Here is a 24,733-nt window from a genome sequence, read left to right on the forward strand (position 1 = left end):
CCTCTCTCCTATAGACACCCCTTAAAATACAGGGGGAAAGAACTCTGAGAGTGCCCCCTTGCCCTAAAAAATGCCCTGGGAAAGCTAGCTAGCTACTTTCCTCACATTCCTAAGGGACCCACGGAAACTGAGATCTAAGTGTCTCTGTGGTGATGTTTGAGAGAGGTGCAGCGGGGATATACTGCTGTCTGATTCCAGAGGCTATACTCTCCCTGATACTTAAACTACGGGAAGGGAGCCACATCTCCTGCCTCTTTCTGATCTGTATGGACGCCGTTGCAGATCCCATCCGCCTCCCTCCAGCCCTCTGCACAGTGCCATATGCCGTGTGTGGCAGTCAGGTCTGGCATACTGGAGCTCATGGAGATCTGCTGAAGCTCAACGAAGAATCAGAATCGGAATGCTTCCTGAATGGGTCGCAGGAGAGTCTCCTAAGGAGCGCTTAGGTTTGTTGGGGCTGGGGGAGGTGGGTTAAGAAAGGGAAGTCAAGATTGGAGGCACTGGGTTTTTTTTCTTTTTTCTTTTTTGGCTTATGTGTGTGCGCATGGGGGTGGGGAGCGGCTTGGTGCCGGACGCCCCCACCCGCAGAGACTGGGCTATAAATAGCACAGCAGAGCTCCGCCCCCCACCCCCCCTCTTCTCTCCTCCGGAGCCGGCGCTGTGCCCGGGGCGCACCGGGAGGAGGGACCAGGATCCAGTGCTGGGGCGCAGATACTGACACCAAGGGAATCCGGGTGCCCCCCCCACGCCATGTGGGCCCCCAGGTACCCGGCTCCTCCACCCCGGAGGTCCCCATGGCCCGGGCCTCAATCCTGGCCAGGCAAAGATTATGCGGACATTCAGGTATCTATTTGGGGGTACAGCCTGGGAGGGGGAAGAACAAGGAGCAACGGGGAACATAACAGGGGCAAAAGAATCCCTAATTCTTCCTCCACCCCTTTAGGTCCCAATTGCAAGCTGCTTCCTTCCCCCCACTCAATTTTTGGGGATGTGGCAATCTAAAAGAGGTTAGGAATAGAAATATGTGTATGACTGTACGGGTGCATGTGTGTGGGTGGGTGGCGTTCAGTATCCTAGAGAGGGGGATTCCAAGTGTGGATAAGAAAAGGGGGATGTTGGAAAGGTCTGATAAGCCGTGGGGTGCGAATGGGGGGGCGCGAATATCTCTGCGCGTGCATGTACGTATTTGCACGAGCCCTCATCCTTCAGTGCGGATGCACCCTTCCCACCTCCTCTGGCATGCGCTGTGGGGGAGGGGGCTCAAAGGCAGGAGTCAAGAGTAAGGACTGCATTGGAGATCATATCAATCACTCCCAGTCATACACCAGGCATCTTCATCAGTGCCTCAGTTTCCCTGCCGTACCTATCAACAAGCTCTTTCTATCCTCTTTTTTACAGGGCTAGGCTTTACCACCAAGACCTCAGGCCTCTCCCAACCACCACCCCCACACTCCTAGCCATCTTCGGCAGGTCCCATTCCCGGCTCCATCGGTGCTTTCGCCCGAGCCGCAGCTATGCTGCACACCGAGGGCCACGCTCTTCTTCGGGCGGTGGGTCAGGGTAAGCTTCGCTTGGCCCGTTTGCTTCTGGAGGGAGGAGCCTACGTGAATGAGGGTGATGCCCAGGGGGAAACTGCGCTAATGGCGGCCTGCAGGGCCCGCTACGACGACCCTCAGAACAAGGCGCGCATGGTACGCTACCTCCTGGAGCAAGGCGCGGACCCCAACATCGCAGACCGTTTAGGACGCACCGCGCTCATGCACGCTTGCGCCGGGGGTGGGGGAGCCGCAGTGGCCTCTTTGCTCCTTGCCCATGGCGCAGACCCCTCAGTCCGAGATCACGCTGGCGCTTCTGCGCTTGTCCACGCCCTGGACCGCGGGGACCGTGAGACCCTTGCCACGCTGCTGGACGCCTGCAAGGCCAAGGGCACGGAGGTCATCATCATAACCACGGATACCTCGCCCTCGGGCACCAAGAAGACCAGGCAGTATCTCAATTCCCCACCGTCCCCGGGGGTAGAGGATCCTGCACCCGCTCCTCCTAGTCCAGGGGTGTGCACGTCGCCTTCTGAAGTCCAGCTGCAGACTGCAGGAGGAGGACGGAGCTCGTTATCCCCTCGCGCCCAGGAAGAAGAGGAGAAAAGAGACGTATTTGAATTTCCTGTTCCTAAGCCCCCTGATGACCCTTCCCCTTCCGAGCCTCTCCCCAAGCCGCCTCGACATCCTCCAAAACCACTCAAAAGGCTCAACTCTGAGCCCTGGGGCCTTGTGGCTCCTCCTCAACCGGTCCCTCCTGCCGAAGGGAGACCGGGGATGGAGCGCCTGGCCGCTGAATTTAACGGCCTGACCCTAACCGGTAGACCGCGTCTTTCCCGGCGTCACAGCACCGAAGGCCCGGAGGACCCGCCCCCATGGGCGGAGAAAGTGACAGGCGGGGGTCCTCTCTCGCGCCGAAACACAGCGCCCGAGGCTCAAGAGTCTGGTCTTCCTGCAGGGCTAAGGCAAAAACTGAGCCGCATGGAGTCCGTGGAGCTCGATACCCCTGGACATTTTTGCCCTGACTCACCCGAGTGCAGCCGCTTATCCCTGGAGCGCCGGCGATACAGCGCCTCTCCGCTGACCCTCCCTCCAGCGGGCTCAGTTTCTTCTCCGCGCCAGTCCCAAGAGAGTCTGCCCGGGGCTGTATCCCCGCTGAGCGGACGGAGGCGGAGTCCCGGGCTGCTGGAACGCAGGGGTTCCGGGACCCTGCTCCTGGACCACATCTCGCAAACGCGACCTGGTTTCTTGCCTCCTCTCAACGTCAGCCCCCACCCTCCCATCCCCGACATTCGCCCCCAAGCCGGAGGTCGGGCACCCTCACTGCCTGCCCCTCCTCATTCTGGGGCACCAGGGTCTCCCAGGACCAAGCGCAAGTTGGTGAGACGCCACTCAATGCAGACTGAGCAGATTCGCCTGCTAGGGGGTTTCCAGAGTCTAGGCGGGCCAGGGGAACCAGGGCGCTGAGAGAAGTGACAGCCACCAAGAAGGGGGAGGGTCAGGCCCTGATGGCGGGAGAACCAGCTGATACCTCGGACACGGGATCTCTTGCATGTGCTCACGGCACTGTGCACGCACACATGGGTAAGCATGTGTCCACAAGCACAGTACACTCACTAGCGAGGAAGGATAAATACTGTGTTTACTGGGCGTATAGAACCACACATTCGTGTACTGGTCATTTCACACGCACACGGGATTACTTGGGTGCCCAGAGGCACAGCACACCAACAGAGGACCACATGTGCTAGGGTCCCAGACTCACTGGCATCTGTTCAGAAGCAGCAGGGAGCCCCCACTTAAGGATGGTCTCCTGTATCTTTGCTCTCCTGGAAAAGCAATCCCTTGCTTTCTATGTATGCCCTGAAACGTGGCCTATCGTACTTTCGCATACTCTGCTTTCTCTTCATGAATCTCTCTCCCCATTCTGCAGGTCTTGCTTCTCCATGCCTGGCTCCTTGCTCACACCCGGCTTCCATCTGCTTTTCAGGATGTCTTCACTTTTCTTAGGGTTCCCGCAACAGTGCCCAGTCTCGGTTCTGTTGCTGCCTTTCATGCTCTCAACTTGCTGCTTTTTATTCCCACCCTGCATCCCACCCTACCCCCAAACATACACTACAGATTGTCTTGTTTACTCCGGGGTTGGGTCATGGGCTCGAAGCTGATCTTCTGTGTGTCTGAGCTTATGAACACCCTTACAGGTAGAAGTGGGGAGTAAGCCTAAGCCAGCCCCCCTTGCCACTTGACATGTCAAATAAATGTGTTCCGAAGTCTCTGTTCTGTCACTACCGCCTGAAGGGATGGGGTTGGGGGAAGAGGAGAGGGATGGGGGAGATGCTAACAGCCACAACTGCCGGGGATGGTATCTGGAGGTTATAGCTATCTGCTTTCCAGGAGCCCATCTGACCAAATATGGTTGAAGAAAAGGCAAGTAAAGGTTTTAAGGCATGTGACAGGCCTTCCCTCTAGCCTCCCCATGCCTGGCCTTTAATGATTTATTCTTACAGAGATCCCACCACCCCCACCATAAGCAGATATGACTTCCTACTTCTTGACTTTTTTGTTTTGCTTTTTTTTGTTTGTTTTTTTTTTGTTTGTTTTTCGAGACAGGGTTTCTCTGCAGCTTTAGAGCCTGTCCTGGAGCTAGCTCTTGTAGACCAGGCTGGTCTCGAACTCACAGAGATCCGCCTGCCTCTGCCTCCCGAGTGCTGGGATTAAAGGCGTGCGCCACCACTGCCCAGCTTGCTTTTGTTTTTTTATAAACACGGGGTTTGATTTCATTTCACCTAGTGTGCCTCGTCCGTTTTCACCTCCATGTTTAATCTCTGAGCCACCCTAGGAGAGAGGGTAGGGCTAGTAACTTCACCCAAGGGGGAAAAAAAAAGGAATGATAGTCAATCAGCAAAAGCGTGTTATAGTGTGAGCGCATGGGTGTCTGTGTGGGGACAAAAGTTGGAACTCAGCTTGAGGAGGTCTATGAACAAAGTTACCCTCTCTGATCTATGTCCTGACTTTCTCAGTTTGATAGGTTTCTGCATGTATTCTAGCTCTTTCTTTTGGTACAGTGATGAACACACTCTACTTTCTCTCACTCCCTTAGTGAGTAGCTGAAGTCAGAAAACCATCCCTAAATGTTGCATAGTGAAGAGATGAAAACACCTGGGTCAGTACACTTAGGTCCGAACCACACTAACCATCTAGCTATTTGATTTGGGGCAGAATATCTAACCTTCCTGAGCATCACTTTCCTTGTTCATTAAAAACTCGGTTTATGCTTGCAGTTATTAAATAAGACAGTGCACTGAAGTATACCACATAGCATGTTCTCCTAAAAGTCGGCAACATACTCCATTTTAGCTTCACTACCAATTGTATATGAACTTAGAGTCACATCCCTTCTTTGAACTGCATCTTCATCTAGAAAGTGGTGTGACCAGACAAATGAGCTCTAAGAACCCTTTCCAGTTACACGTCTACTCAGCGTTGCATCCAGGCCTATTTTTCCTTCAAGCCCCGCCCCAGGGGTCTGGCCGGATTTCTAGCGTTTACCACAGGATTCCCAAAGATGCTCCGAAGCTCTACCTCTTACACTGTATCGCCTTTTCTCTTTGCAATTGGCTCCCGCAGCCTCCGCCTTCCTCAATCATTTGCCTAAGGTGGCGCAGGGGCCCGCCCCTTCCCTCCCTCTCCACCAGTGATTGGCATAGCATCTAGCTCGTCCCCGCCTGCTCTTGACTGACAGCTGGCTCCCGGCACCGCCCTCAGTCCCTCGGCTCTTGCTCACTGGGGTAGCAGGGACCGTTAGCTCGCCAGGCTGGCAAGCTGCGGGGTCCAGCTCCGCTGTCGGCCGGGATGGAGACGATGCGAGCACAGCGGCTGCAGCCCGGCGTAGGTGTCGGCGGGAGAGGCACTCTGCGAGCGCTGCGGCCGGGGGTGACCGGGGCCCCGACTAGCGCCGCCACACCCCCCGCGGGCCCGCCGCCCGCCCCGCCGCCCCCCGCCCCGCCCCCGCCGCCGTTGCTCCTGGCTGGGGCCCCCGGGCTGCCCCTGCCCCCCGGCGCTTCTGGGAGCCCTGCCGTGCTGCGCGAGGCCGTGGAGGCGGTGGTGAGGAGCTTCGCCAAGCACACGCAGGGCTATGGCCGAGGTGAGTATGGGGGCCTGGCCTCCTGCGGGACACACTCTAGGCAGAAGGCTGGCTCCCCTGTCCTCCCGGTGGCTCCGCTTGGCGTCCAGCCCTCGCATGCATGCATTTCCTTTTGGGGAGTTTCCTTCTGGACACAGACACACAGACGAGACACACACACACACGAGAGAGAGAGAGAGAGAGAGAGAGAGAGAGAGAGAGAGAGAGAGAGAGAGAGAGAGAGAGAGAGAGAGAGAGAGAGAGAGAGAGAGAGAGAGAGAGAGAGAGAGAGAGAGAGAATCGGACTCCTTCCTTTTTTCAGACGTTACCCTCTTTTCTTTTCAACTTTTTCTGTCAGCAGCAGAACTCCTGTAGGGTTAAGGTTTTAACGGCCTTCTCCCATTGAGAACCGGCCCCTATTGTGTGGAATCCTGTCCTTTATCTCAGACCCCGGGCACTTCTCATCCTACCCAGTCCTTCATTCCTCTCCGATTTCGGCAATTCCTGTACTCGGGCTCCTTAACCCCGACTTTGTAATTCTTCACGTACATATCCTCCCCACCCCACCCTACCCCAGGAGATTTCCATCGCGACTTCGGATCTGCTGGAGAATGGGGTAGTCCTTTCAAAAGTCACTCCCATGAATCTTTTCTTTGAATCTGGACCCACATCATTGAGGCCATGCCAGTTTCCTGTGACTCGGTGCCTCTCTTAAGTGTCTTTCAGTTTGGAGCCTCACAACTCAGGCCTCTGTCTGTCTGGCTCTGTGTTCCTGGCCCCTGCCCAAGAATTGAGGATAAATCTCAGGCCTTGGCTCTCTCAGTGCTAAATTCTGTGGAAACGAGCCAGGCAGCAACCCTGTTTTGCTAAGAAACCTCCAGCTTAAAGATGCCTAATTTCTGGGAAGAGGGATGTGAGGATTTTCTTTGTTGTTTTTGTTTAAGCACTGTTAACCAATTTCCTGTCAGAATTCTGGTTCCAAATTCAGAGTTGAAGGGACAAGAAACACCCAGCGAAGGGTGTGTGACTCAGTTTAAGTCTGGAATTTCAAACACATTACTTCTGTTTGCTTGATCGGGACCTCCTTGGACTGAAAGCAACTGGATCCTTTCTATTTTAATAGGAGAAAAGTTGCACGGCCTTCTTTTCCTCCTCCTCTAGCTCTGGCTGCTGTCCCTCCCTCCCTCCCTTTCCCCTTCTTTCTTGAGGAAGCTGTAGTGGAAACAGCAGGAACAGGCTTTGGAGACCTGTCACTTGCAGTGCTGTCTTTGGGGGAAGGGACTCCTAACCTCACCGACCAACAGTTTCTTCAAGGGTTATGTTATGGATTAATTACGATTCTGCAACCGACAACATAAAGGGCACTTAATATGATTGTTGGCTTAAATTTTTCTACATGTGTCATTTTCTCCTACTCTTAAGTACTTGTATCTTTATAAAAAGCAAAGATTTCAATGGAAACAGATGTCCAGATCAATGATGCCGCATGCCTGGTGGTTCCCTTCCTATTCATTCCCCTGAACTCTCGAGCCACTTTGAACTCCAGCCATGGCCAGGACTCTGTAAAGCGCTGGGGATACGAGAGGGTGTATTTCTGAAACTCGTGAGCCACCATAGTTACTTCCCAAAGAGCTTCCTGGGTTTAACGAGGCCATGCCATAGAACTGCCTTCAGCAATATTCTTTTACGTCAGTTCCGAAGGAAACATCCTGCCTCGGGCTGTAGTTGTAGCCAGCAGTTACCCTAGTTCTGAAGAGCTCCTCTTGGAACTGTCCAGGCATTTGGTGACCATTATAGAGAAATGTCCCCTCTTTTCTCGCCTGTGCTTCTCTGCCCTGAAGAGTCTCTGGTTTGGCGTCTAAACTGGGTGCCTGGAAAACCGTTTTAGTTTCCTTAGAAAGGATGAGGGAACAAAGGGCTTGCATGGACAAAGAGAAGTCAGTCGGATTCAGATTCTGTGGTGAGCCTCTCCTTCAGTCTCCCTACCTCCCACCACAGTCTTCTCTGGGTGTCCAGCTAGTGCTGCAGAAGAATTTGGCTCTCTGCTGATTTGGCTCCAAGTCCTTCACCACATGGAACCACTTATTCTGCTTCAATTAATAGGCAAAGCTTCCATTGGCATGGACCCATATACCCTTGTGACTGATGGCATGATAGTCAGGGGATGGTTCTGCTGCCCTGAATATGATTTACTTTGGTCGCTGTCCAGATCGCTCTTTCATCTGGCAATACCTCCCACGTCATCTTCTTCCCGAGGGCTCCAAGTTCCTCACCATTTCCACTGCTGTCTTCTTAGATTTACATCCCCCAGTGTTGGATCTCAGCGTCTAGACACACACATGTGTGCGTGCATGCACACATGTGCACATACACATAAACACACAAACACTTCCTTCTTCTGTTATTTCCACCATCTTTCCCACTCCCCATTCCCCTACCCGTACCTGCTCAAAAGTCACACACACTATTGTGCTGGCTACTTTGTTTTGGTTTGATTTGGGTTTTGAGACAGGTCTTGGTATATAGCCCAGGTTGTCATGGAACTCACTGTGTAGTTCAGGCTTTCGAGATCATGGTGAGTCCCCTGCCTCAACTTTCCTTCCCTGAGACTACAAGCATGTGCCATCATGCCTGGCTTGCTATTGGATCTCACAGTGTATAGAATTTGGATTGGGGACATGACCCTGTCATACAGTGGCTGCGTGATCTTGGTGATATTGCTTACTCTTTTTATGCCTTCTCTGTTCCACTTACTCATTTAACAAACAATGACTGCTTGCCAGATGCAGTGGTGAACATGGCACATATTCAGTCTGTCTTGATAGAGCTCAGTCATCAGAATGTGGAAGGGTTAATGCCGCAATAAAGCAGACAGTACAATAGAAAGAGGGCTTGTCTGGAGACAAATGAATTATTATTTCTTAATCCTGCTTCTGTAACTTCCAATCTGTTCCTTAAATTGTATATTTTTTTAAAAAATGGATATTATAGTATTTGTCTCGATTTAAAGGTTTTTTTTTAATGTATGTAGGTGTTTTACCTGCATGCATGTCTGTGTTTCATGTTCATGCCTGGTGCCCACAGAGACCAGAAGGGCATGTTGAGTCCCTAGGAACTGGACTTACAGATAGTTTTGAACCACATTGTGGGTGCTGGGAATTGAACCCGGGTCCTCTGGAAGAGTAGTAAGTGCTTTAAACCAGTGAACCATCTCTCCAGCCCAATAATAAATAAATTCTGTGTGATATTTTCTCCTTAGCTACTCTTTGTCATCAGAATCACACACAGATTCTTTTTCTAAAAATGTCACTGGAGCTAAACTGGTATGCACATTTACAATTTTTGGAAATATTGAATCAGCACCCCTGTTAATTTCTTCTGGCTATAATAACAAAGCAACACAAATTCTGCTGCTTAAAACAGCAGTAATGAAATAAACAACAGAAATGAAGTGTGTGTGGTGGTGCACATCTATAATCTTACTTGGGAGATGGAGGCAGAAATAAAAATGGAAATTAATGGCCATCCCTGGCTATATGGGGAGTTTAAGGCCAACTTGAGCTATGTGAGCTCTTGTTTCAAAAAACTAAAACAAAAGAGTGTGTGTTCTTCTACAGTGTGTGTTCTTCTGCAGGCCAGATGTCAGCATCAGTATCATTGGGTCAAGTGGGTGTTAGCAAGATGATGCCAGAAAATCTAGTGTCCCTTGCCTTCTCCAGCTTCTGGTGGCAGTGACATTCCTGAGCCCTGATCATGACCACATGGCTTTGCATGCCTCTGTGCCTTCTCCTCTTCTGTGCTTTGTCAATCCTGAGCACCCCTAACAGTTTTGTTGCTGTTTATTTTTGGTTTTGGAGACTGGATCTTACCTGTGTAGCTCGAGCCGGCCTGGAAGTCGTAATGCAGATCAGGCTATCCTTGAACTCATAGTGATCCACTTGCCTCTGCCTCCCCGCACCACCAATATAATCTAGGATGATTTCCAGGAGTCAGATTCCTTAAACACACTGGCAAAGTCTTTTTCGTGTGAGGTGATAGCCACAGGTTCCAGGGATTAAACACATCTTGGCGGGATGCACTATTTGGCTTTACTATGTCTCTGTCATACTATGTCCTTACTAAAGTCACTGCTGCCTCACAATGCTGTCTTTCCAGAACTTCTGTGCACTGTAGGTTAGGTATGGTCTTCTAAAAAGAAAAGGAAATTATAGATAAAATATTGTTAAGCAGCTTTCCTATTTTCCATAATATTTTCAATGAATCTCTGCAGCTTATTCTTACAAACCTGTATGAATAGGGAAAACTTCTTACCTTTCAATGCCATGACCTATTTATTATCTTTTAACTCCTTCATCCTTACCACAATATTGTCTTTATTCTTTTTTTGCAGTTTTTGTGGTTTTATTTAAACATAGATAAAACATGCACGCAAGCCGTCTGCTCATTCTCTTTGCTGCGCAGCCTGGCGTTGGGACTGGTGGCTCTGATCGCCGGCTGTGCAGCTCTTTCTACGATGGCTTTTCTGTTCCTGGAGGAAACATTGTGAGCAATCTCAGCACAGTAAGACTTGTGCCCATCAGCAGCTCCTCCAGCTCCTTGACGCTGTGGACCAGAAACTTCCGGAAGCCGCTAGGCAGCATGTGCTTGGTTTTCTTGTTGCTCCCATAACCAGTGTTGGGCATCAGGATCTGGCCCTTGAATCTTCTCCGCACCCTGTTGTCAATACCTCTGGGTTTCCATCAGTTTCCTTTAATCTTGACATATGGGTCTGACTGGTGCTGGATGAACTTCTTGGTCCTCTTTTTGACGATCTTGGGCTTCTCCAGAGGCTGGAGAGCAGCCATGATGCCGCAAAAAAAAAAAGCTATTCTTTTTTTTTTTAAACCTCTGTGTTTGTTTGGAGTTTTGCTTGTTTTGTTTTGTGAGGAAGGGTCTCAAGTAATCCTGGCTGACCTCAAACTTGGAATCCTTTCGGCTCAGCCTTCTCAGAGCTGGGATTAGAGCTGTGTGCTGCCTCCTCTGGCCCTTAATTATTCTTTTATTGTTACTGTTATTCCTGTGTTACTCCCCTCATCCTCCACAGCGCTTGGGAAGTAAACCCAGAGCTGGAGTTTTGTGCATGGTGGGCCAGCACTCTACTACTGAACTACATCCTCAGTCCCCGGATTTATTCCCTGTTTTAGATCTAGTTTATAAGGTGTGTGTGTGTGTGTGTCTGTCTGTCTGTCTGTCTGTCTGTCTGTCTGTTGGTCGGTCTGGTCTATGTGCAGGTGTGTGCATACTTCAACTCATGAGGAGGCCACAGATGAAACTGGATCCATCAGAGCTGAGGCTACAGGTATTTGGGAGACACCTGGCTTGTTCTGTGGGTTCTGGGATCTGATTTCAGTTCTCTTGGTTGTTCAGCAAGTGCCTGTAACTCCTGAGCTATCTTTCCAGTCCCTCTTTTTATTCTTATGATTTCAAATATTCTGTAGTTTCATGGTGTCCTTGGGGAGCTAAGGGAAGGAGAGAATGGAGCTGGAACTTGCACCAAGGCTTCAAGGGTGCTAAGTATATATTCTTAACAACTGAGGTACAAGTCTACCCCATGTGTTATTTTAGTGTCTTTTTCCCTGTGGATAGGATTTGTCACTAGCCTTTCTTCCTTCCTTCCTTCCTTCCTTCCTTCCTTCCTTCCTTCTTCCTTCCATTTATTTATTTATTTATTTATTTATTTATTTATTTATTTATTGTTTTTTTGAGACAGGGTTTCTCTGTAGCTTTGGAGCCTGTCCTCGAACTCATACTGTAGACCAGGCTGGCCTCAAACTCACAGACATCCATCTGCCTCTGCCTCCCGAGTGCTGGGATTAAAGGCGTGCGCCACCACTGTCTAGCTACTAACATTTCATTTAGACAGTCATCTATTGCTTTATTTCCTAGAGGTAAAAACTTTAAACATCCCCTTTGTGTCTGCCCACCACAGTATAAGGACTTAAACATTCTTCACCACTTTGGTCTTTAGCTCAACCCAGCATCTGTCACCAACTTCCACAAAGCATTGCATCTGTCAAATATATATTCTGTTGAGCACATCTTCAAATATCTTATAGAAGCCATTGTGTCTATGATTCCTCACTGAAAATCTGATTAAAAAACAAAACAAGAGCAAATTTGCTGTGCAATAGTAGCACACGCCTGTAGTCCCAGCACTCAGGAGACAGAGGCAGGTGGATCTCTTGAGTTTGAGACCAGCCAGGGCTACTACACACAGAGAAACGTCTGAAAAAAAAGAAACAAAACAAGCAACCAACTACAATAACAACAACAAAACAAAAACAAAACCTATGGGCTCCTCACTCACACAGGTCCAAACACACACAAAGTGCACACACCTAGATCTTTTGTGAGTTTCAGGGAACTCGAGCCCCTGTGAAGCTCAAACATGGTTGGATCTTGATTTAGGTTTCCCAAGCTGGAATGAACTTTAGCCATAGGCTATGTAGGTTCATGCTGAGCTCTAACAGGCGTTGAGCCCTGGAGTAAGCTGTTGGCACTTCCTGAAGCCTAGCTGAGCTACTCCAGCTCCAGTTTCCCCCACTCACACCATCACCCAATGAACATTTTCAAATGCTGAACACAACTAAAACAAACAAACAAAAAATGCGTCTCATTTCTCACTCAGTATTATGGAATTAGCTCCCCATTTACTTGAATAATCATTTAAAAAAAAAACTAACCCTGTACTCAAGTCAGTGACAGATAGGATATGACAAAAGGCCTTATTCTGCGTTCCAAGCTGGCTGCCCATGGGCTCTCTCTTTTAGTTTGCAAAGCAGTTAAGAGCTGACTTATTGGCCACTTGGTTTTGGTCATCTTGCTGGCCAAGGTTGTGCGCTATTCTTTCCCTCCTTAAAGACTAAGTTTTGTTTAATGAAAATGACTGGGTGAGATCCCTCTTCAGAAGCAGAACTGGCTCACGGCTTCGGTCCATCACCACGGTTGCACACAGGCCAAGACTCCTGTGGCTGTCCCAGTTGATGACAGAACACAGCAGGGATGTTAATGTAGCCACACGGGATGAGATATGGAATTTCTTTGACATAAAGATTTCTTGACTTGGCCAAACCGTTTTTGGAACTGCATTGCAGCCTGAGCTTCTCAAATCTGACTAAGCCTCTTTCCTTCCACACGTCAGACCTTCATGTGCTCTGGAAGCTGTCCCTTCCTTTGCCTACTTCTCCAATGAATCTCTTGCATGTTCTAGGATAAAAAGAAACTGATCATGGGTTTGTTCACTTGAAGCATAACTTCAGTGTCTTATTTCCTTGAATGGCAGTGTTGTCTAAAGCTTTAAAAGAACACTGTGGGCTAGGTTGGCTATGCCTGTAATTCTGGAATTTAGGAGCCCAAAACTGAAATATCTCAAGCTCTGGGCCGGCTTGGGTTACAAAGCAAGACTGTTTCTCAAAAACTAAGAGGCTGAAGAAATGGCTCAGCAGGTCTGGACTTGGGTCTCAGCACACACATGGTGGCTTTCAACCATCCAAAGTTCCAACTCCAGGGGATGTATGCTTCTGACCCCCATGGGTACCTCAAACATGTGCTCAGGCATACATTCAGGCAAAAACATTCACATAAAAGAAAATAAATCTAAAATCTTAGTGCTCTAAATGGCCGAGCCATCTTGTCAGCCCCACAAAACAATTTTCAAATTAAACATTGTAACTCAGAAGCCGGGCGGTGGTGGCGCACGCCTTTAATCCCAGCACTCGGGAGGCAGAGGCAGGCGGATCTCTCTGAGTTCGAGGCCAGCCTGGTCTACAAGAGCTAGTTCCAGGACAGGCTCTAGAAACTACAGGGAAACCCTGTCTCGAAAAACCAAAAAAAAAAACAAAAACAAAAACAAAAACAAAAAAAAAACATTGTAACTCAGGGCTGAGCTAGGTGCTTCTCCTCTTGCAGTGAATGTGGTGGAAGCCCTTCAGGAATTCTGGCAGATGAAGCAGTCCCGGGGTGCCGACTTGAAGAACGGGGCTCTGGTGGTGTACGAGATGGTCCCTTCCAACAGCCCTCCCTACGTCTGCTACGTCACTCTGCCTGGGGGAAGCTGTTTTGGGAGTTTCCAGGTAAGAGCGGCAAGGCCAAGTGTGTACCCCTAATAAGGATTTTATTGTCTCTCCCCGAAGTCACGTGGTTGAGCCGCCAACTCTGGGCAAATCCTCCCGGCAAGCACCCGAGGCTCATGAGACCACAGAGCACACTTTCTTTCAGCCTGCAAAATCTCAAACCCATCTCAAACTTGAGCAGTTATGATTGTGCCCTTTTTACTGTGTCGGACTCCCCGCGCCTAACCTTTGCGTTAATCTGACTTCAACGACTGCACTCCAACTTCCTGCCATTCCTTCTTTTTAAACTGTGTATGGGTGTTTTGTTAGCTTGTATGTCTGTGCGGCACATATGTGGAGTGCCCAGATACTCAGGAACTGGAAGCCCAGATGGTTGTGAGCTACCATGTGGGTGCTGGGAATCAAGCCCGAGTCCGCTGGAAGAGCAGCCAGTGCTCCCAACCACTGCTCTGATTTTATTTTTAATTATATGTGTATGTATGTGTCGGTGTCGGGGGGGAGGGGGATGCGTGAATGCAGGAACCCCTGAAACCTGAAGATGGTAGCAGATCCCCGCTATTACAGGTGGCTGTAAACCTGAACTCAGGTCCTCTGGAAGAGCAAGAAGTGCTCTTAACTACGCAGTCATTTTTGTCTAGTCCCTCTTCCTTCCTTTTATTCTTTTTAAGATTTATTTATTTATTATGTACAGTGTTCTGTCTGCATGTTTGCTTGCATCCAGAAGAGGGCGCCAAATCTCATTACAGATGGTTGTGAGCCACGGTGTGGTTGCTGGGAATTGAGCTCAGGACCTGTGGAAGAGGTCTCCCCAGCCCCCCACCCTTCACCTTTTTTTAAAGCAAGTATTTCATGTATCCCAGCCTGTCCTCAAACTACGGAGTTAGGGACAGTCATGTTGAACTGCTGATCCTTCTGCCTCCATCTCGGAAGTGCAGGGATTATTGGCATTGCACTATCATGCCCTATTTGTGCAGTTCTTGGGGACTGATTCCAGGGCCTCCTACATACTAGGCAAAACCTCTTCACATGAACTACAGCCTTATCCCCGGGTTGCATTGTCCTAAAATTTTCCCACCGCTGCACAGACACGGAAGACCCACAGTGGTGAGAGGACAGCTACTTTATAGGCCAGTGAGAAGCAGGAGGCAGAAGAGATGGTTTAGCCACCATGAGCACCTGCTGCTCTTTCAGAGGACCATGTTCAGATCCCAGCACTCACATCGGACAGCTCCAGGGACCTGATACTCTCGTCTGGCCTTACAGGCACTCACTCCTGTTGTCGATAATAATAAAGTCCTACACTAACTCAGAGTGGAGTATTATTTAGGGGTAGACTCACAGATCAGCAGTCCTGTACACAAGCAGGGACAGGAACCGAATCCAGCAGCCGAGGGGCTGCACACGTTTTTTACATCTGTACATATAGTACATGTGGCCACGCCCAGAGTGGGCCGATATCTTATAGGCTATGGCTGAAGGCGTTCCCACAGCACATGCCCCCCCCTCACACACACACACACACACACACAGTAAAAATAACAAAACAAATTATAAAAACTTTAAAAATAAATGTAGATTTCTATGAATATAATCATCAAGAATTGATTTTTCAGCTGGGCAGTGGTGGCTCACGCCTTTAATCCCAGCACTTGGGAGGCAGAGGCAGGTAGATCTCTGTGAGTAGGCCAGTCTGGTCTACAAAGTGAGTTCCAGGACACCCAGGGCTGTTACACAGAGAAACCCTGTCTCCAAAAACAAAAACAATTCAGACAGGAAGGCAGTTTTCCAAATGTCAACTTAAGAGTCTGGATGGGATTTTTTTTTTCTTTTTTGGTTTTTTGAGACAGGGTTTCGCTGTGGCTTTGGAGTCTGTCCTGGAACTCAGTCCTGTAAACCAGGCTGGTCTATGAACTCACAGAGATCCACCTGCCTCTGCTTCCCGAGTGCTGGGATTAAAAACCTGCACCACCGCCTGGCTCTGGATAGGAATTTAAAGAGGATAATAGACACCTTTGATTAGTTTTCATGTGACTGCATCACCTTTAGATAAGGTTGGAACCTTTGCTGTTTTCTGTAGTCAGCACAGCTTGGATGCCAAGACTGGCAGGGGTGTGTGTGTGCCAGGATTCAGACAGGGAGGCTTGGAGGCTTCAATGCTGCAGGAAAAACAACCTTTATTTTGCCCCGAGCTAGAGCCTTTTACATCTTTAGGCAGCTGGCCCTAGCCATGCAGCCAGAACCTGAGGTCAAGGTCAGGGCATTGTGTACGGAAGAACACGTCTACAAAACACCACACACCAGAAGGAACATAAACATCCTTGTCAAATACTGGGTACAAGGAAGTTCAGCTGTCGTCAGGGGGAGTGAAGGTGGCCAAGCCAGTGAAGGTGGCCAAGCCATCTGGGTGCAGCCAGATCACAACAGCCCTCGGGCTTCCCCATCATATGACTTATAATGTATCATACTGATTGTCTCTTCAAGGGTTGTGGGCTTTGTCTGGGTTGGTTTTCTTTTTCTGGCTCTGTAAATATGTATATCTGTGTGCGTACACATAAGATTGAACCCGGGGCCTTGCAAACTGTCCTCTTTCTTGTTGAGTATGAAAACCCTGCCACCCACTCAGACCTTAGCATACGTAGATAAGCTCGCAGTTCTTGCCTCACACAGAAGGTCCAAAGGAAACCTTGTTTTTATTATTTATTTAGTTTGTTTTTCTTAGACAGGGTCTCTGTAGTCCTGGCATGCATTAGTACGCCTGGTTTGGAAGCTTTCTGACTCAGCACTTGAGCCATTTCGGATAAATAAAAGCCCAGGATGACTAATGTTTACGTTTAGTTTTTCATCTTCATGTGTGTGGTGTGCACACAGTGGGCGCACGTACACATTTATGTGTACACGTGGCGCCCTAGGTCGATGTGGGGAGACATCCTCATTCTTCCACCTTACTCACCAAGGCAGTCTCTCAAACCCAGAGTTTGCCAGCGTGGCTAGCCTCTCTAGCCAGCTTGCTCTAGGAATCCCATCTCTGGTGCTCCATGCTGGAGCCTCAGACTTTTGCTAAGAACAGTATGGTTCCTCCTTCTCACCTCCTCATAGTGTGAAGGGCAGTTTGAATTTTATGATGCTCATAAAGGAACCATTATTGTACTTTGATTTGTTATTTTCTGGGAGTGAAATTATCTGTCCCTGGCCCCTTTTAGCTTGTTATTTAAATCCGCCTTGGCAGGTGAAAGTCTCCCTGCTGGGTCTCTTCATGGCTGACTTTTACAGAAGTAGTATTATGGGATAAAGTGCTTAAGGAGCTGGTAATAAAGTAGAGATAGGGAAACCGAAGAAACAGAAAGCCTTAGTGTGAACATATCAAGCTCCATATGCTGTCTCAGAGGGAACTGTCCACTAAAGGAAATTAGGAGTGACCAATAGCAGTAGCTAAGTTACCAACATCTCCCACTGTCCTTTAGAAAGCTGAAACATCAAGCCAATGTGGTGGCACATGTCTTAACCCTAGCACTTGGGAGGCAGAGGGATCTGTGTTTAGGGCTAACCTGATCTACACAGTGAGTTCCAGAACAGAGACCTTGTCTCAAAAAGCAAAAAAGCCACACTGCTCCTGTTAATCATGAATGGTGGAGGGTCCAGAGGCTTCTGTGGCACCTGATAAAAAGACTAATTATCCCAGAGCAGTGTGATGGGGGGGGGGAGTGATTCTCCCAGAGCAGTGTGATGGGGGGGGAGATTATCCCAGACCAGTGTGGTGGTGGGGATCTGACATTGGGAAGATATAAGACTTCTGAAAATTTTATTTGCCCTGATATCATGTTGGTTGCAGTTTAAAACAAGTTTCTGCTGCTTCCCCTGCTTTCCTCAGCCAGCCTTCCTTCCCTTAGCTGCCTGTCCCTGCACCTACTGTGGGGAAAGACATCTTCAGACTTAGACCCTGTTGAGGTAGCTTCTGTGAGCTGCCTGCTTACCACTAAGAGTGAAGAGCGAGAGTCCCAGATGGGTGCCTCTAACGGTCATGGCACCATCACCCAAAAAAGCGGGCCAGGAGCCGGCTTTTTTTTTTTTTTTTTTTGAGTAGTTAGTTCTGTTGACAGTTTAAATAGAAGCATTTTCGTGTCTTCTGGTTATATGCTGACTTCAGCAGCCTTCCTCGCCCTGCATTCAATTCGGTATGAGCCAGTTGTCTCCAGTTCTTTAATGACTTCAGGATGTTGAGTCAGTTATGTTTTCAAACGCCCCAGCCATTTCACAGCAACGCTCTGGAAAGTGTGATGAACACCACTGATTCCTCTGTGGTGTCCAAATGTCTCCTCCTCAGTGGCGCCCTTCCTGCTGCTCTTCCTCTCTCTTAGTGCTCTCATTCTTTCTCCCCCAACCCAGTTTTGCCCCACAAAAGCTGAGGCCCGGCGAAGTGCTGCGAAGATTGCGCTGATGAACTCCGTGTTTAATGAGCATCCATCCCGAAGAATCACTGATGAGTTTATTGAGAAGAGTGTCTCAGAGGCCCTGGCGTCTTTCAATGTAAATAACTTGGAAATGGGAGGAGGGAGAGCAGGGGATGGGAGAGTTGGGGAACCCATGCGTTTTTGTTCTTTCCTCTGTCTGCTTTTCTATTCTGTTTATTCCATTGACTTTTGTGTGTGTTGTGTGTTCCATGTCTGTCTTTTAATGATTTGTCTTTGTGTTTCTTTGGTATCTACTTTTTAAAGACTTATTTATTATGTATACATTTTTATTATGTATTATGTATTATGTATACATATTTATTATTATGTATACAGTATTTAGCCTGCATGTATGCCTGCAGGCCAGATCTCATTACAGATGGTTGTGAGCCACCATGTGAGTGGGAATTGAACTCAGGACCTCTGGAAGAGCAGCCAGTGCTTTTAACCTCTGAGCCATTTTTCAGACAGTATCTAGATACTTTTAATTCAAGATTTGTGGGATTAAAATTATATTAAAAAATTTTAAATTATGATAGTCATGGTGATACAGACCTTTAGTCCTAACACTCCAGAGGCAAATATGATGTATGTGAGTCCAGAATAGCCAGGGCCATAGAGAGAACCTATCTCAAACAAACAAAAATAATAATGAAATCTTTAGCATGTTTATATGCATGCCATGGCACATCTGTAGAGGTCAGAGGACAACTTCTGGGAGGCCATTGTGGTTTTCTCCTTCAGCCGCGAGGAGTCTGGTATCAAACTTGGTTTCCAGGCGTGGAGGGAAGTATCCTTAAGTGCTGAGCCCTCTTACTGGTTTCACTGATCCCAATTGATGGAATTTTAGAGCTATTAAAATAATGAAATAGTTTCATGCTTCAATTTTACTTCTTCTAAGTTTGGTTTAAAATATCAGTTCCTGTTCCTTTAAGACGGGTAGCTCTGCAACACCGGCGGGGAGAGATGCCCTCCCCTTCTATCAGTAGGTGTTGATGGCCAGGCAGTGGTGGGCACACCTTTAATCCTAGCACATGGGAGGCAGAGACAGCAGAGCTTTGTGAGTTTGAGGCCAGCCTGGTCTACAGAGGGAGTTCCAGGACAGCCAGGGCTACACTGAGAAACTATCTTGAAAAACCAAAAAATAAAGAGTGGGAGCGCTGTCCCTGCCCCTTATCAGCTGCAACACTCGGAGAGTGGCCCCTGCTCCTCCAGGGCAGCGCAGTACACTGGGCCCTGAAGATGCAGGTTAGGGAGAACCGGCCCTGCCCCTTGCTCTTCCCTACAAGGGGTGTACTAGCCAAGGCAATGCTAGAGAGCCCACCCTGGTGGCAAAGACGGGAAAGCTGGCGGGCAGACCAACCCTGCAACTATGCAGGCCCAGAACCAGGGTTATGTGTTGGCGCCCCCCAACATCCACCTCATCTGTGCTGGATATGGTCGGGGTGAGGGGTGTGTCAGCCCTGTGGGCCCAGAGCTGCAGGATCTCCAGGACACAGGGAGGGCAGCAACAGGATGTCCAGGTAGAGTCCCAGTGAGGGTCCAGCATCAGTGGCGCAGCAGGGACCGGGGGCCTTGATCGCCTGCCTCTAAAACTATGGATAACGGGTTTACTGCGTGACTCACCGTTTTCACATTGCAGCTTCCATAACAAAAATTCCCTCTTCTTCCTTTCTTCCCCCCTTCTCAAAAATTTTATTTTGTTTTATTTTGGGGTGGGGAGGGAAATGGGCGGGATTGAGAGGCATGATGTGAAAGTAACAAAGAATAAATTTAAAACAAAAAACAAAAAATCTCTGTGAGTGGAGACGGGCAGATCCCTAGAACTCAATGGTCATTCACTGAACCCAATCATAGAGCTCAGTTTACTGTAAATTAAATGGAGGGACAGAGAGGGGAAGAGACCCAGTCAATCTCTGGCCTCCACACTGATGCGCCACAGAATAGACTCTTAAGCTATTTTTTATTTCAATGTAGCCACTGGAAAATTCAAAATCAAACATGGAGGCTTAAAAAATGGCTCAGCAGTTAAGAGCACTTGCTTTCTCAGAGGACCCAAGCTCAGTTCCCTGTATCAGGCAGGCTGCAGGGAACCCCACTTCCAGGGGGATCTGCTGCCCCCTTCTTCTGGCCTCTGTTGGCATTTGTACACACCACAGACACACACACCATCTTTTCAAAATTCGTTTTTAAAAAATTAACTGTGGCTCACGAAGGGCTGGGGAGTGGGTCAGCAGATAAAAGCATTTGCCTTGCTGGCAGGAGGTCCTTAGTTTGATCCCCAAAGCCCACTTGAAGTGCTAGTGTGGTGGCTCACATGTGCAGCCCAAGCGGGGTATCCCTAGGGCTCTTGGCTAATCTGTCTCAAGAGGAGGGGGTCAGTGCTCCTCGGGAGTAAATCCAGATGAGTACACATACGCACGTGCACATGCACACACATGTGAACATACATGAGCGCATACACACATGCATAAAAATGTTACTAACTTCTATTGGATAATGCTGGTCTAAGTGGTAATTCTGGCTGAAACCCTACTTGTCTTTTTCATTCCTGTTACCAGGGTAACAGAGAGGAAGCTGACAACCCAAATACAGGGATTGGTGCTTTCCGATTCATGCTGGAATCTAATAAGGGCAAGTCAATGCTGGAGTTCCAGGTACTGCCCCACCTCCTTTCCTGGCTCTAATCACAGAGGTCAGCCTGACACAGCAAGTTCAATGTCACCTACTCATCTCTACCTTATTGTTCTGGGGTGGGGAGAGGGGCACAGATGGAGAGAAGGTGGTTAGATTTTCAAAGTACAATTACCTTTCTTCCCCCAAGGGCACACCAGAGTTGGTGATTAGATATTAGATGCTTCCAAAAAATACATTTTATCCCATTTGATTCTGATGCAGTCTAACTTAAAATCACTATCCTGACTGTATCAGCCAGGATTATCTGGAGAACCAGGACAGAAAGAATGAGCTCATGAGCTCCTCTCTCTCTCTCTCTCTCTCTCTCTCTCTCTCTCTCTCTCTCTCTCTCTCTCTCTCTCTCTCACACACACACACACACACACACACACACACACACACAATTTATTAGAGTGACTTATAGGCTGTGGTCTGACTTTTCCAACAAAGTCTGTCTCCAGTAATCTAAGAGTTGTCAGTAGAGATTGGATGTCTTAGCTGTGTGGCCCGGATTTAAGGGAGGTGTGTGTTGTGTTTGTTCCCACTTCAAATGATCCCATCAAGAAAAGTCCCTCACAGTGCACCAGCAGCTTGGGGTTTAGTTAATCCAGGGAGCAAGTCAACAACCAGAATTAGCCATCACGCTAGTATTTCCCATCTTCTTTCCTCAGGAGCTCATGACAGTTTTTCAGCTGCTGCACTGGAATGGCAGCCTCAAGGCCATGAGGGAAAGACAGTGCTCTCGACAGGTAGGAGTCAGCTGAGGGAAAAGGGTGGAAGAGCTGCTTCGGGCTTTAAATGGCTGCCAGGCCGTCGCTGCTTTAGGCCCTATTTCAGCGTCCTCTTTGCTCTTGCATTCTTTCATCATTTTAGTTTGTCGAGACAGGGTTTCTCGTGCAGCCCTGGCTGTCCTGGACCTCACTCTGTAGACCAGGCTGGCCTCAAACTCACAGATCCACCTGCCTCTGCCTCCTGAAGGCACCCAGCCTGTCTGGTATTCTTTGCTGTCTGAATGTCATTGTGGCCCTTTTACCTTACTTCCCCACATAAAGTTTCCCTTAGGAAACTCTTTGACTGAACTGGGTTTGGTAGCTCACACCTTTAATCCCAGCACTTAGGAGGAAGAGGCAGGCAGATCTCTGAATTCTAGCAAGTTCCATGGTAGCTCATGCTACATTGTGAGACCCTGTCTCAAAACAAAACAAACAGCCTCCTTGGCCTCTGTTTCCTAGCCTCCATGACATGAACTAGTCTGCCTCACCATGGCTTCCCTCCAAGATGGGCGGACAGCTCCAAATCTGTCCCATTCTGGTGTCCTTCTCACTAAGAACCAGAAAGGACAAGTCTATCACATTAAATCACAGATCAGCCTTCAGTGTCTCGTGGAGCTTTCAGTTCCTTCTGTAACAAGGAGCTGGCTGGAGCACAAGAAATGAAATAACATTGCATTTGTAAAATAATTTTGGCAAGTTATGGGCATTCCTGCATTCCCTTGAGCAAGTGTTCATGGTGACCTGAGACAGTGTGCTGAGGTTTTCACACATTTAGGAGATTTTGTTGTTTTTAAAAGATGACCACATGTCCCACCTAAGTCAGATACCTTCTGCATGCTGCTGAGGCACTGAAGGTGTGCTCCCCATGGCAGAGCCCCTGCGCCTCCCTCATCTGTGCGTACATCCAAGCTCCCCCACTTCTGCTTTACTTAAACTCTTATAACATAAGGGAAATAAATCTTTGTAGGCCATGTGCTAACTCCAGTTCAGACTATGCTATAATGTGTAGGACATGTGTCTGTCTATTGGGGTTCTGCGCTATAATGTGTAGGACATGTGCCTGTCTATTGGGGTCCTGTGCTATAATGTGCAGGACATGTGTCTGTCTATTGGGGTCCTGTGCTATAGTACATTGGGGTCCTGTGCTATAATATGTAGGACATGTGCCTGTCTATTGGGGTCCCTGTGCTATAGTATAGGACATGTGCCTGTCTATTGGGGTCCTGCGCTATATGATGATTTTTACCTTCTCAGTGACCTCTGCATTCCTCTCCCTGACCAGGAGGTGTTGGCTCATTATTCGCACCGGGCCCTGGATGATGATATTCGCCACCAGATGGCTTTGGACTGGGTGAACAGGGAGCAGAGTGTGCCCGGGGCACTGTCTAGAGAGCTGGCCTCCACTGAGCGGGAGCTGGATGAAGCCCGGCTGGCGGGCAAGGAGCTGCGCTTCCACAAGGAGAAGAAAGACATCCTCATGCTAGCTGCTGGGCAGTTGGGCAATATGCATTCCTCCAGCTGCTAAGCACCTGCCCTCATTGCCACGCTCGTCAGGCCCTTTTTTTAATATGTCTCCTTTCTAAGACGTAGGACGATTTCTGTATATACTTTCTCAATTTTATACTTTTAAATATAGATATATATGTATAAACTCTACACCTGGATTCCTATTTGCTGAGATCCCTTTTCTAACTTCCTGTTTGGGGATGTAGTTACCTTTGGAGTATCACTGTTCCGTGTGAGAGCTTTGTTGGCTCCTGCACCTTCAGATGAAGTATAAGAGTCATTCCTGTAGCACGGGACACTTGACTAAGTGTCCATGTCTCTTTTTCTTAAAAAGCAGCCACCCCGCCAGGTGGTGGCACACACCTTTAATGGCAGCACTCGGGAGGCAGAGAGAGGTGGATCTCTGTGAGTTTGAGGCCAGCCTGGTCTATAGAACAAGTTCCAGAACAGCCAAGGCTACACAGAGAAACCCTGTCTCAAAAAGCCAAAAACAAAAACAAAGCAATCAGATGTGAGTGTGTTGACTCGTAGCCATCACCTCTGCACTCGGCAGTCTGTGAAGGAGGCTAGCCTGGACTACACAGTTACAGGTCAGCGTGGGCTCCAGGGTGTAAGACCCTGTCTCAAACCCCTCTTCTTCCAACCTCACCCATGTTTGCTTTCTCCACACTGAAACGGGGTGAGTGTCGGTGCTTTGGCTTGACGTGGACCTTCTGACGCTCCCCTCCTGCTCTTTCCTCCTTCCTTGCCTCCTTCATTTGGGGCTTCCCTACCTTATCCAGAAGGAACAGGTGATCCGCTTCTTTGTGTTTTGTGAGACATCTTACTAAGTAAGTAGCCCTGGCTGGCCTGGAACTCCTTCTGTAGACTAGGAGAGCTTCATACGTGTGGTAGTATTTCTGCTGAGGTCATGGGCATGTGTCACCATGCCTGGCTTGGCTTTTATTTTGAAGTCACTCCTGAGAAACTGCTCAAGAACAAGAGAATTCTAAACCCAGTTCAAATGGAGGGTGGGGACAGACACCACCAGTCCCTAAACTCTTCTGGCTACCTTCCAGCTGAGCGCTTTCTGCTGTAAGAGGAGCCTAGGGTTTCGGCTGCTTACCTTTACCATTCTGTGCCTCTTCTCTCTGCCCATCATATGTGGTAAGGCCACACACACAGGCACACGCTTCCTCTTCCCATTTCATTTTGTTTATGTAGCCCAGGCTAGCCTCAAACTCTCCTAGCAGCTGAGAATGACCTTGAACTCCCAAGCCTCCTGCACCCACCTCTCCTTTGCTGGGATTACAATGGAGTACCACCTCACCTGCCTTAACCCTTCCTTCAATGATTGGAAGAAGTATTCTGCTCTTTAGAAACTGTATCTGGTCTGTGTAGTGAGAACCATGTTCCTCTCAGGCCCACCAAGTTGTGCTGTTTACGCTTAGATTCTCATTTCCTGTGTCTTCCTCCTTTTCCTCCACACTGCCTGTGAGAACGTTGAGTTGATGAAACTTGGATGAGAACGTGGTTCTTCCTAAGCGGAACCTTGGGCGCCTGCAGGAGAGGAAAGAGAGCG

The 24,733-nt window shown here is 48.7% G+C and overlaps 2 protein-coding genes and 1 pseudogene across 2 annotated transcripts; 2 read left to right on the forward strand and 1 right to left on the reverse strand.

The window, feature by feature from the left end:
- The first annotated feature begins 1,514 nt into the window (after nucleotides 1-1,514).
- Ankrd34a (ankyrin repeat domain 34A) lies at nucleotides 1,515-3,002 on the forward strand. Its single transcript, XM_038312117.1, has one exon. The coding sequence runs from the start codon at nucleotides 1,515-1,517 to the stop codon at nucleotides 3,000-3,002; it is 1,488 nt and encodes a 495-aa protein (XP_038168045.1).
- Nucleotides 3,003-5,387: 2,385 nt separating this feature from the next.
- Nucleotides 5,388-23,322, forward strand: Lix1l (limb and CNS expressed 1 like). Its single transcript, XM_038311757.1, has 6 exons — nucleotides 5,388-5,679; nucleotides 13,606-13,769; nucleotides 18,153-18,293; nucleotides 20,779-20,874; nucleotides 21,565-21,642; nucleotides 22,949-23,322. The coding sequence occupies exons 1-6, from the start codon at nucleotides 5,388-5,390 to the stop codon at nucleotides 23,189-23,191; spliced, it is 1,014 nt and encodes a 337-aa protein (XP_038167685.1). The 3' UTR covers nucleotides 23,192-23,322.
- On the reverse strand, nucleotides 8,918-10,502 carry LOC119801124 (annotated as a pseudogene).
- Nucleotides 23,323-24,733: the final 1,411 nt, after the last annotated feature.

The sequence above is a fragment of the Arvicola amphibius genome, chromosome 14 (genome assembly GCF_903992535.2).
Source record: "Arvicola amphibius chromosome 14, mArvAmp1.2, whole genome shotgun sequence".
Lineage (NCBI taxonomy): Eukaryota > Metazoa > Chordata > Mammalia > Rodentia > Cricetidae > Arvicola > Arvicola amphibius.